This window comes from Eretmochelys imbricata, chromosome 5, assembly GCF_965152235.1.
Source record: "Eretmochelys imbricata isolate rEreImb1 chromosome 5, rEreImb1.hap1, whole genome shotgun sequence".
Classification (NCBI taxonomy): domain Eukaryota; kingdom Metazoa; phylum Chordata; order Testudines; family Cheloniidae; genus Eretmochelys; species Eretmochelys imbricata.
Genome location: NC_135576.1, coordinates 127,709,959 through 127,722,592, shown reverse-complemented (window position 1 = coordinate 127,722,592; position 12,634 = coordinate 127,709,959). Strand labels below are relative to the sequence as shown.

General features: G+C 37.5%; 1 protein-coding gene across 12 annotated transcripts in view; it reads left to right on the top strand.

Moving 5' to 3' along the window:
• Nucleotides 1-10,148, top strand: part of PCGF3 (polycomb group ring finger 3) — a 111,598-nt gene extending 101,450 nt beyond the window's left edge. For all 12 annotated transcript variants that reach the window (XM_077817863.1, XM_077817859.1, XM_077817862.1 and 9 more), the window contains 2 exons: nucleotides 2,197-2,277; nucleotides 4,964-10,148. In XM_077817863.1, coding sequence (XP_077673989.1) covers nucleotides 2,197-2,277; nucleotides 4,964-5,011 — 129 coding nt within the window. In that variant the 3' untranslated portion in view covers nucleotides 5,012-10,148. The remainder of the gene's footprint in view (nucleotides 1-2,196; nucleotides 2,278-4,963) is intronic.
• The last annotated feature ends 2,486 nt before the right edge of the window (nucleotides 10,149-12,634 follow it).

Sequence of the window (12,634 nt, the reverse complement as noted above, 5' to 3'; positions counted from 1 at the left end):
CCCCAACTTAATCCCCTTGGGTTTCAGCCCTTGTTGGTACTTGGGCTAGTAATATAAGACACATGGCTTGTCTAATACTTTAACACCTTTTTCCACATCCAGTTTTAAATCATTGTCATTAAGGTAAGCTTTGGCATAGGCTTCCACTAGTGTTATATGTTTATATGATCATGCGTGTAAGAGAAAATGGAGAATTTCACCCCAGTGCATAGGGCCAGTGCCAGGCCTATCCACCACTGAAGTCTTTTTTAAGCCATATAGCTTAAGTGGTCCATAGCCCTTGTGTTGCTCTTATGCACAAGGATGAATTTCACCCAAAGTATAGGGTCAGCATGTATCCAACATAAACTGGGGGGACTGCTGGCCATGCTCCTGCGTTTCCTTGGAGGTTGATCATGCTTCCAAAGTGGAAAAACTAGGAGACTGTGGGTCACTGGGAAGCCATTTGGTGGGGGGGGGGGGGGGAAAGAGAGGTGAATGAAGAAGTAGAAAGAAAAAGGGGGTCATCATCTTCCCTCTGATCTGCCCCATTTCAGATTGTAAAACTAGGACACATTATTATGAAGGGCAGCAGCCATATAAACAGTCCCATCCTCTCCTCGCACAATCTAGTACTTACTCTACCATGTCCTAGCCCAAAGGACATACCACCAGTTCATTCACAGCCTCATTCCCAATTGAGTGTTGCGTTGGTATTCAGCCCTGCCAACTCCTTGTCTGTTTCCCAGCTCAGAACCGCCTTCCTGCTCAGAAATACCCCTGTCCCCACTTATGCACACCTCTCTCCTCTTCCTACCTAACCTCTCCACAGCTCTGAAACATCCTCTCCCATGCTCAGAATACAACCTACAAAAACAGCCAGCCTTTCAGACTCTGAACCCTTCCCCTTCCTACCTGACCACAGCCACTCTCACCTGGCTCAGAAGTCACCCACTCCTTGCACCCCCCCGTGTGTAATCTATCTACCTACCTCTATTCAAAATTATTGTGAAGGCTACTTTTACTTAAAATAGAAATTGTCAACTGAAACAGCTTCACTTGCTCATGTATATAACAAGAGAAGACCACCTGTACTCTTGTTACGATCACCAATTTAAAAACTTATTTGGGTAGTGTGAAGGAAGGAACATGCTTAATTTTATTGGCTCTTAATTGTATTTATAAGTGGTCTTTTCCCCTGTGTGGTTGCATGGAGTTCTCACAAAGGGAAGTTGCATTCCTGTACCAAGTGAAGAATAGACTTAAGGACTGAAGTAATTGCACACTTAAATTATCACAGAGACACTTACTAGTTCTTACACCTTTTTACTAGGATGTTAGTTTTCAAATCTGCAAAAAGGTACTGTAGCCAATGTTAATTTATATAAAACGTAGTCCCTGTGTGGAAGAGACCAGCCATTAAAAATACAGCTTCCAACCCAGGTTGTCATCTGCGATATGATGCCTAGAGAGACAAGGCGGGTGAGGGAATATCTTTTATTGGACCAGCTTCTGTTGGTGAGAGAGACAAGCTTTTGACCTCACACAGAGCTCTTCTTCAGGTCTGGGAAATGAATTTAGCTGTGCCACTCTGAGTACAATGTGGAACAGATTGTTTAGCATGAGTAGTTAACACACATTTCAAGGGTCCATTCAAGGTGAAAGCCACTTCAAGGTAAAAGCTCGTCTCTCTCACCAATAGAAGTTGGTTCAATAAAAGCTATTCCCTCACCCACCTTGTCTCTGTAACGTCCTAGGACCAACAACACTGTATACGACAATATGATGCTAAACAGTTTTCGTAGCATGTCAAACAGGATAAGCTGTCTTCACATGAGACTTGGAAGGAAGTAAAGTTTGTACAGGTTTTTTAAAAGTCCCGATGATGGTTTGGAGTTAGGGGAAGGTGTCAATATCACATAAAGAGTCAGTGGATCAAAAAGTTAGGGTCTACATTATGAAACATTCCCATGGTGGACTTTCATGGGTTGAGGATGTCTTTCAACATCCAGAAATCAGAGAAGAGACCTAGGTGCTCTCTCCATTAGGACTGAAAGTTTTGTTTCACACAGTGTGGGAAGCGTTAGGATTTTTCCGTTGTCTTCAGATGATTTTGGACGTGTTTAACATGACTTTTATCCATCTGCATTGTCTTGTCACAGAAGTGTGTTCTATGTGTCTCTTAATGAATTTAAGTCTCTCTTCCTTTTCAATCAGCTGGATATATTATGCAATGAAGAAATTCTTGGCAAGGACCATACGCTCAAATTTGTAGTTGTCACTAGATGGAGATTTAAGGTACGACACAACTGCTTTTTCATAAATTCACTCATATTTAGAATGAAAATTAAGTCATTAACCTGGTTATAGAACAGAGTTCATAAAGTATCTATTGTACACAGTTTTATACCTGCAGTAACTTTAAAACTGGCTAAAAAATTGGTTAAAAGTCCATCCTGGTTTAGGGGCAAAGTGAGGGCAACAACTCGAAATAAAGAACAATATATAACAACTGGGGAAAAAGGGGGAAGTAGATAGCTATCAATATAAATTAGAAATTATGAAATGTAGAAAATTGGAGAGGGAAAACTAAAGACAACAGGAAAAAAATCCATGGCTGGCGAGGCTAAGGACAGTAGGTTTTTCAGATAAATCAGGAAAAAGAGAAATTCTAACAGTGGTATAGGCTCTTTACTATATGGAGATGGTGCAAATGTTAATAATGCAGAAAAGGTAAAAGCGATCAATTTATAGTTCTGTATTTGGAAAGAAACAAGATGATACACTTGTGTTACGTGACGATGATGAACTACTTTTCGGTCCATTGGGAATTGAGGGCATTAAGGATGCTAGGGATGATGATGGTAATAATTAGCTCTTATATAGTACTTTTTATCAGTAGATCTCAGTGTTTTACAAAGCAGATAAGAAACATTGTCCCCATTTTACAGATGGGAAAACTGAGGCACATGGAAATGAAGTGACTTACCCAAAGGTCATCCAGCAGGCCCAGATAGTGTGAACCAACTAAGAGGGTTGGTTCAGGACATCTCTGGGTTGCTGGTGCTGTTTATTATTTATATTACCATAGCACCTAGGAGCCCTTGGAATAATGGGGAAATTCCGGGAGATGAGACGAGTTTCTCCACAACTGGAGGTGGGACACTTGGTGGGGTTGGCCATCGCTCTGAGGTGGTTCCAACAATCCTCTTTCTCAATGCCCAGCTGGTGTCTTGCTCACATACTCGGGGTCACACTGATTGCTAGATTTGGGGATGGGAAGGAATATTGCCCTAAGTCAGATTGGCTGGGACTTTGGGGTTTTTTTTGCCTTCCTCTGCAGCATGGGATGTGGATGCCTGCTGGGCATGACTCACCAGATCCATTCCCTGCCATTGCAGGGGCTTCGGGCATTGGTGGCACCTTGGTCTCTCATGTTCTCTCCCAGTGGCACACAATAGTTTAGTTTCCTGAGGTCTGGAATGCTTTGGTCTAACTAAAGTCTTCAGCCTTAATAGAAAAAGACGAAAACTAATGGCCTGTGGTATGCAGGAGGTCAGACTAAAAGATCTCATGTTCCCTTCTCGCCTGAAACTATGCATATTGGCAAAACATCAGCAAAGGACAAGCAGGATGACGTGGGTAAATAGCCTGACATCAATCCCAGGCAAAATAACGGAGAAGCTGATACAGGATTCAAACAATATAGAATTGAAGGATGGGAAAATAATTAATGCTAGCCAACATGGTTTTATGGAAAATGTCTTAAGCCTGATTTTGTTTTTTGACCATTACAAATTTGGTTAATAAAGGTAGTTGCGTAGGTGTAATATTCTTACACTTTTGTAAGAGGTTCAACTTAGTACTACACAGCATTCTAGTTTTAAAAATTTGAACTATACAATATCAACAAAACACACCTTAAATAGATTAGTTGACTGACAGATCTCAAAGTAATGGTCAATAGGGAATAATCATTGAGAGGGATGTTTTTAGTGGGGTCCCCCAGTGATCAGTACTAGACCTATGCTATTTGGTATTTTTATCAAAGATCTGAAAGTGAGTATAAAATTATTGCAGATAAAATTTGCAGATGACACAGATTGGCCAGGTAGTAAATAAAGATGAGGCCAGAGCAGTCATACAGAGCGATCTGGATCGCTTACTAAGCTGGGCCCATTCAAACAAATTATATTTTCCAAAACCAAAGTGACACATCTAGGAAGAATGAATACAGGCCATATCTACAGAATGGGGGACTGTATCTTAGGCTGCAATGACTCTGAAAATGATTATGGGGTCGTAGTGGTGGACAAGCAGCTCAGTGTGTGCTCCAAGTACGATACTGTGGATGTGATCCTTGACCACATAAACCGGGGAGTAATGCACTGGAATAGGAAAGTGATTTTACTTCTATATGTGGCATCAGTGTTGAAAAATTGGAAAGGGTGAAGAGAAAAGCTATTAAAATGATCTGTAGGTTGGAAAAAATACCTGATGGTGAGACTTAGAGCTCAATCTGTTTAGCTTATCAAAAATAATATTGAGAGGTAACTTGCTTATAGTGTACAAGTACCTTCATGGGTAGAAACTGCTGAGTACTAAAGGGCTTTCGAAGCTAGCAGAGAATGACATAACAAGAACTAGTGGCTGGAAGTTGGTCAGACACATTCAAATTAGAAATAAGACACATTTTTAGCAGTGAAGGTAGCTACCTTTGTAGTTTGTTCTAAAGGTTAAGTGGTGGATTCTCCATCTCTTCTCTTCAAAGCACACTGGATGTTCTAGTTAGGCTCAATATACAGCTAACTGGGTGAAATTCTGTGATCTGTTATACATAAAGTCAAACTAGATGATACATGGTCAGTCCCTTCTGGCCTTAAAATATTAATCGATAACATATTTTGATGAGTTGATTGCCTATCACATAGAAGGATTCATTTTGCTTTTGCTTTTTAAATTAGCTCATTATTTTATCTTGCAGAAAGCACCTCTCCTGCTACATTACAGACCCAAAATGGACTTGCTGTAAGAGACCTTTATTGTCCTTCTGGACAGCGTTTTTTGCAGAGACTATCATCAGGCACCTTCTTAGTGCATCACTTAACTCACATGTGACACGAACCAGCAGAATTGTTTTGGAAGACTGTAGTGCTCTCACAGCCAACCAACTTTCTGAATATTCTTCTGGAGATGTGTTGCCCAGATTTCTGGACAGAAAATATTTATACTTTTTTTGTACGAAAGAAATAAATCACAAGAGGACACTACCAGCACTAAGTTTACAGATCCTGAAAACACTTCACAGTTCCATGTAGCTCAACTTCATTCATCTCTTTGCTGCAGTTCCACAAAAATAAGTTAAAACGTAGGGGTTTAAAGGTTGTCTTTGACACCAAAATTACCTTTAGTTACTTTCCATCTTTTGAAACTTCTAAAGCTTATTTTGAGATATTCTGCAAGGTGTTCCCATCTTACATAGTATGCCTCAGTTACTTTGGCTTTCATTGAGCCCTTTGAAGAGCATTGAACGTACCTTATGATTATAGAGACTGGTGATATTTATGCTGCATTAAAAACTTCCTAAAAAACTAGGCATCTGAAAACTTCATGAGTTTCACACAGTGCTTGATCTCATTTTATATTTCATTAATGTTTTGGCATCCTCTGCATGTTTTGATGAGGCTAATGAAAATGAGTTTACTTTTTTAACATGGCCCAATATTTTGCTGTGGCATAAATTGCATCCGATCATAACACACGAGTACTCAAAGTGCTAAATTTGTGAATTTTAAGGTAGACTTGTCTTATACAGTAAGGGCTTGCAGAAATTTATTTTTTTCTTTATGGAGAATGTTTTTTCGCTAAATTTGTAACTAGTGGTTAAAGCATTTTTATTTTGAGAAACACCCCATAGAAACATTACACAAGTTTCCATTTCACTGGTTTAAAAATTCAGCTGTTAATTACTGACCAGTTCTAGATTTCCTTTAATGGTTTCCTTAAAAAGCCATTGTTTTCTTTAGTGTCATCATTAGCTATCTTGGAGGTCAGACTAGATCGTAGCAGTACCTTCTGGCCTTAAATCTATTAATCTAGATTTTGTGTTCAGCCTCGAGAGATGCAGGACACTATGTATGTCATCAAGTCCATGCTCAGATAATGCTTAGAGGGGTGGTAACTAAAAAAAAAAAAATCTTGAAAGGCTTTTAAAAATAGGTGACTTAAAAAAACTGTTAATATTGGTTGAAAGTGATTTCTGCAGGCGATATACTGTATAACATAATAAAAATATTAAATGTTAAAATGTTTGACTGGCATGGGGGATTGTAAGATACTGAAAAGAGGGTGTGCAGTATGACACACTGGCAGCTGGAGGTTATTACTTTCTTTTTAAATTCTCAGGAGGGAAAGTTCCCCTGTCAGCTGAAAACCAGTTTTGTATACATATTATTAAACCCTTTTATTCCTCCATAAGGCAAATCTCACTGGCTAACATAAGCATTATGCCTGTTGGCACCACCCTACTCCATCCAGTTGTGCTCCTCTGCCCTGCAAGAAATCATTATTTAAAATTAGATTTAACATCAGGAAGTACATCCTGAGAAATACTGGCTTATCCAAACATGTACACTCGCTTTTCTCCTGGGTCTGAAAGAAATCCACCGCCTCCCCAAAACAGCATGTTCCTGTGTGCCTCCTTACACGTACTTGCCTGGAGTCTGCTGGTCCTCCATTTGACTCCTCTCTTAGTTTTCCTACTGCCACATTTGTGAGAGGGAACACAATCTCACCTGTATATATTTCAAAACAGCGTTATAAAGCTGTGTTCTTTTATTTTTATTCATAATCGTAGAGGTGAATGAGGAGGAAATCAGAATGGGTGCAAATGGAGAAACAAGGGAAATCTACTGGACTAGTAGGAGTGCCATCTCTGCAAATCTAGGGCAGGAGAGATGTAAATGTACTTGGACCAGGCAAAACAACTTCACATCTAGGCCTTGGAGGGTGTGGGGAATAGAGTTTGGCTTTGGTTTGATCTTTCTGTTCCTGTATGCACCTACCTGCAGTTCAGCTTTTATCTATGTATAACATGAAGAAAAAATAGCAGTGTCAGAAGAGGAAAGGAGAGACTTCAGTAGTTTAGTTCTAGCAACTGGCCCTTTGTGAGCTTTTCACAAAATGAACCTAGGCGACATGACCCTATAAGTCAGTTGATTTACCAGGACTTTGTGGAACTGTTAATCAGTTGTCCGCATTGTGGGGTGTGTCAGGGAACTTCAACCAAATGACCCTATCCTAATCAATCAGATTAATTTGAATCTAAGGGTTTAATAAATATATATACATGATGTGTCTACCTCAGAACAAGCACTGCAGCAGCATTTTGTAAAACCAGACGTTACTGTAGTGCCATTGAAGTACATCAGAATTTGAATATTTTCCTGTGTAATTAAACTGAGGAGCAATTAAACAGATGAACGTGCAAATTCAAAAAACCCTCTGCCATTCAGTTCTAACTCTCACTGTAGCAATCTACAGTACAGAATATATATTTGTAAGTTTGTAGCTATCTTTGGAATCACTTGAATTTGCTATGGTGCTATATCAATATATTTAAATATCTGTTGATATCTGTATAGATACGTAAATCTGAAGCCTGTATTAACACCAACAGCTGGTTATAGCTCATAATTGTGTGTAATTCTGCTTTTTTTAAATGTATTAACCTGATAAAACCTCAGTGGTAAAAATACCTATTTTTCTAAATTGCATCATGTCAGAATATCTTCACTACAGAAACTATTTCCCATAGGGGTTTACTGCACCATTTGGTTTGATTTTAACTTTGTAGAAAGAGTAGCATACAATTAAATTCAACAGTCAGTGTGAGACCTTAAGAATTCTATTTCTGAAAGTTCTGTTTTACTTCTGTGAAGCTTAAGAGACAGTTGATTTAATGTCAAAACTATATTGGGGAAAAATAACTATTGTTTTTTTAAGTATTGTTTAAGGTCTGAAAGTCAGGCTCAGCTTAGATATCTCTTGGTCCTGCTTGGTCATGTTCAGTTTATTTTGGTTTTAGTGAAGATGGAGTTACTGTGAAGTAGTTTTCACAACTGCTTACGCTGGTAAATAATTGCAGTACAAGTATCTTGTTGCATTATCCTCAGCAGCAATGAGACTAATTACCCAGGCTCATAGTCTCACTAGATATAGTTTTCATTTAAAATAGAGAATTCAGATAGAATATATAATATTGAATTTAAATAAGATTTGGGGGTTTTAAAAAAATTAACTTTATAAAATTATTTATTCTATTTTAAGCCTTCTATCTTATTTTACCATCCAAGTATTTTGGTTTCTATGGTCCAGCTTTATTTACGGGCATATAAAATGAAATTGTGAGATGTTTTTACAAGCTTCTTCCTTTTACTTTGAGTTTGAGTAGTTTTTATTTGATGTTTTTGTATGGATAAAGAGCATTACTTATGCTTTTGTGCAATAGGTTTGAAACATGCATTTATAAGGCATATGTTTAAATTGTAAATGTAGCATCTACTTACCGCTAAATTGAGAAGGAATGTAGGTGGGATTTTTAAAATGTACATTCAAATGGGTTTTTGTTTGGTTTTTTTAATTTTCTTTTTTTTTTTTTTTATTTTTATTTTGAAGTGAAGTTTGGGGTTTTAAAATTGTGTGTAAGTGCAAGAACTACCTGTCAGCAATATGTTAAAATAAATGATCTGGCAAGAAACCTTAATGTGAATTGTGGAAGCAATCTGCAAGACTTGCAGCCTATCCGAAATTGTTTTTGTGCCATTGTTACGTCTGGTATCTTTGTGTACCATCTAACCTGGGAATATTTATTTTTTATTGGTTGTGCAATACTATACACAACACTATAACCTCTGGGGATATGGGACCATATGAAATATCAGACTCAACTATGATGGTGCTATTTTTTCCAATAGGCTATGAGCCTTTGAAAGCTTATCTGGCTCTATTGTCTTCGTAACAGCATAATTAGTCTTAGGAGAATCTTACCATTGAGATAAATGTAATAGGAAAAAGCCAACCAGTTTTTACATCAACAGATGAATCTTTGATAAATTTATATTGTAATCAGTACTTAAGAAATGCATTTAATGCAGACAGCGTAAACTGTACTCTACAGAAAAATTCAGTTTCTGTATTTCCTCAGGTAATCACTTCAGTTCAGATGCTTCACTGGAAGTTTTAAAGCAACCTACTCATTTGTTCCTCTGCTTCAAAGTTAAAGAAAAGAAAAAATCCCATATAGGCTAGAATTTTTGCATAACTTAACTATGCTTAACTATAACGGAGAGGTTCACTTAACATTTCCTTAGGTACCAGGTGCAGAGAGAGCGCTTATTTTAAAGTGCGTAATTTAACTTTGAACTGCGTTTTGATGAAAGCAGAGATTAGGTACAGATTTTCTGGAAACTTGCTCCTCATGGTAAGCCCACTCTTTTATTTTTATTTTATACTATTGAGTTTGAATTTGCTCATGTACAAACTTAATATCCAGTCCTGCAATCTGATCCACCTGGCAGATCCTTATGCCCTCGCAGAATCCAGTTGAAGTCAATGTGGCCTGCCCCAGAGCAGATTGTAGGATTGGGGCGTAAATGTCCAATACTGCAAATGCTGACCTTGTAACTTTACTCACATGGATGGTTCTATTTAAATCCAGTGGGATTATTCACAGGAGCAGAGTTACTTAGCAGCATGCCTGCAGAAGTCCTTATGATTTACAACATTGGTTTAATATAATCCTTAACATCCAAATGATTTAACTGGACAAAAGAAAACTTTTTTTTCTGGAACAAGATTAATTTAGGGTTAAGGGACAATAAGCCAGTGCAACCACTAAGCCTTTATCCTCAATATGTGGTATAATAAAGATACTGAAACTATCACAGTATAAAATCATATTTTTGACTTAGTTTCATTTGAAAGTTTACATTTTTTTTATGCTTTGTGTTGCTGTGTAATTTTTGTACTATTGGTGGCTAGTTTTTGTCTGAATAAGCCTTTTGGGATTATTGCTTAATGTTTTGATTTTATGATAGTGAAGCTTGTATTCAGTGTTTTGCCAATTAATATTATATGCTTGTTAATAAAAGCAAGAAAGCTAACTAAAATTCTGTCAGGCTGAAAGTTTATTGTCCATTTTTTCCCAAGAACCTAAAGGACTAGCTAGTTCAATACAACAGTACTATACAACACTGCATAAACCAGAACATTCCCCTTATATAGTTCTATAGTGTATCTTCCCCCTGAAAAGTATACCACTTTTTTTTTTTTGCTTGAATCCAACACTAGCACTGAACAAAATGTTACACTAACTACAAAACTCCTTAAATTGGTAAAATGTTTGTGCCAAATACATGGCAGTCTATTCATTAGCAAATAAAGTGACTTCTGTTGGATGAAGGAGGTTATTTTAGGTGCTTTGGACTCTTCCTGTATTTGTGTGTATGGATATATTTGCCACACTGTACATGGTGTCAGACTTGCTCCTCTTCTGTTAACGTCGCTGTGAGGGTTCATATTGGAGTCCAACGTTTCGTTGGACACAATTGACAAATGTTAAATCAAAAAACCAAACCTGCCGAAATCCTTATTTTGTTTTAATTGTTAAATGATTGACAGATACTGACTGTCTATTTCCTCTCTGGTTGAAAGTTAGAAAAAGGACTTAGAGTAGCTAAAATGCCACTTCAGAGAGCTTTGGCTCATTAACCGAGGTAAATTTGCCTTCAAAGTGTTGATCTAATTTTTGGTTGCTTTCTGGGTTATTTTAGTAGTTTCTTCCCTAACTGTTTAAGATCATCAAGGATTATGTAGGAACTCCTCAAAAGGATTTACTGTTTTTGGCTTAAACGAAGCTCAAGGTTAATCTAGATACTCTAGTAAACAGCAAAGCATATAAAGCCCTAGGTGAATTTCTTTGCAGTATCTGCATACAGTAATGTGTATTTTCAGAATTGTGTGTGGTGTTTTCTTCTTATTGGGAGAGGCAAAAGGTTTAATGTTTCTGCCATTTTGCTTGGAATTGTAAGGAACTCTGGTTCTAAACCATGTAGCGATCTGTTCCTGCACAGGGTTCTCACTTGCACTAATGGTAGTGATGTGTAATCTTCCTGAGGAGATGAGGCCCACTAGATAGTTTTGCCATTGATTGGCCATTTAAATACCGGTGGGAGAAATCTGTCTCAGAAAGGTCCCTTTGTTCATGTGTGTCACTAAAAAGTGAATAAATAATAAACTTCTAAGTTTAGCACTAATTCTGCTGTGTCAGCAAGCACTATATTTCATCTCCTTATTCTCGTTGTTAGTTGATCTATCATTTCTCCATGACTTTCCTTTGTTGGTTGCTTGAAATGCACCTACAGACCAGTGATTTATGCATGGGTGTTTCTGTTTAGTTCAGCACACTGCACTATTGGCAAGTATTCCAGGCATCTAGAGAGAAATTAACAGTGCTAGAAACCAGCGGATGTATTTCCCAATAGTGTAGTTGTATGTTCCACACTGCCCCTCCTGTAACTTGCTGGAATAGTTAAGTGATAACCAACTTTGCCAGCTGTGACCCTTGAGCCATGCCCTACACAAAAATACATAAGAACACAAATCTGCACTCTAGTCTGTTTTTAATAAACATCTACATGGTGAGAAAGTTGCTCAGGTGTATAGTAAGAATGATGTGCACATATACCTCATTTCAGGAATGGATAAAGGCACCACCATTGGCATCTGTTGTGATTGGGACCTTTTGAAATATGCTCTTGCAACACTTGTTATATAAGCTAATGTTTTGTATTGCTTTGTGTACAATATATTCGACTTGTAGTTATTCAGATTGTCTTTGGCGTTGATTTTGGACATAAAAATAAATTCTTTGATCATTAATTTTAATTTCCATGATTTTTGTGCTAGTCTGAACTGATGGATCTAAATTAGGTTTGATTGTGAGTCATAGAAAACTAAACAGGAGAAATGTAGGGGGAACAAAACAAAACAAAACAAAAAAATTAGCATCCCAAAACACAATTGCTAATCTGCAGGACAATAGTAGAATCTACTTGAGTTTGGTTGTGGAATTCCCAGAGCCTCACAAACATAGCCTAATAGTCATGTTAGTGTGAATATACCCATGTTCCTATAGAGCTCTGAAAGCTATCCACCTGCCAATGCAGCTCTTATTGAGCAACAAACTAAAATTCTCCCAAGAGGTAAGCAAGCCCGGGAAAAGTTCAGAAATCCTAATAATCCTTTGCCTACTGTGACTCTCCCTGGTTGAATATTTCCAATACTCTTCAGTGAGAACAACACTTAAGCTAAAAATTGATTTAAAAAAAAAAAAAATTCAGTAACTTTCGTATATGGAAGTTCTGTTACCTGCATACATCTGAAGTAGTACCCTTTTTAGTGGTGGGTTAATGCTAAGTCAAAGAATTGGTTAATTGTTCTCATAGTTCAGATAATAGAAATTTATATAAAATATTTAGGGCTGGCATCAAAAGTGACAGTCTCATTATTCTGTCTTATAACTTACTCAGTGTCTTCAGGTTTCCAATATGTGGGCCATTTACCCTAAAAACTTTATTTTCCTTTATCTGAGAAA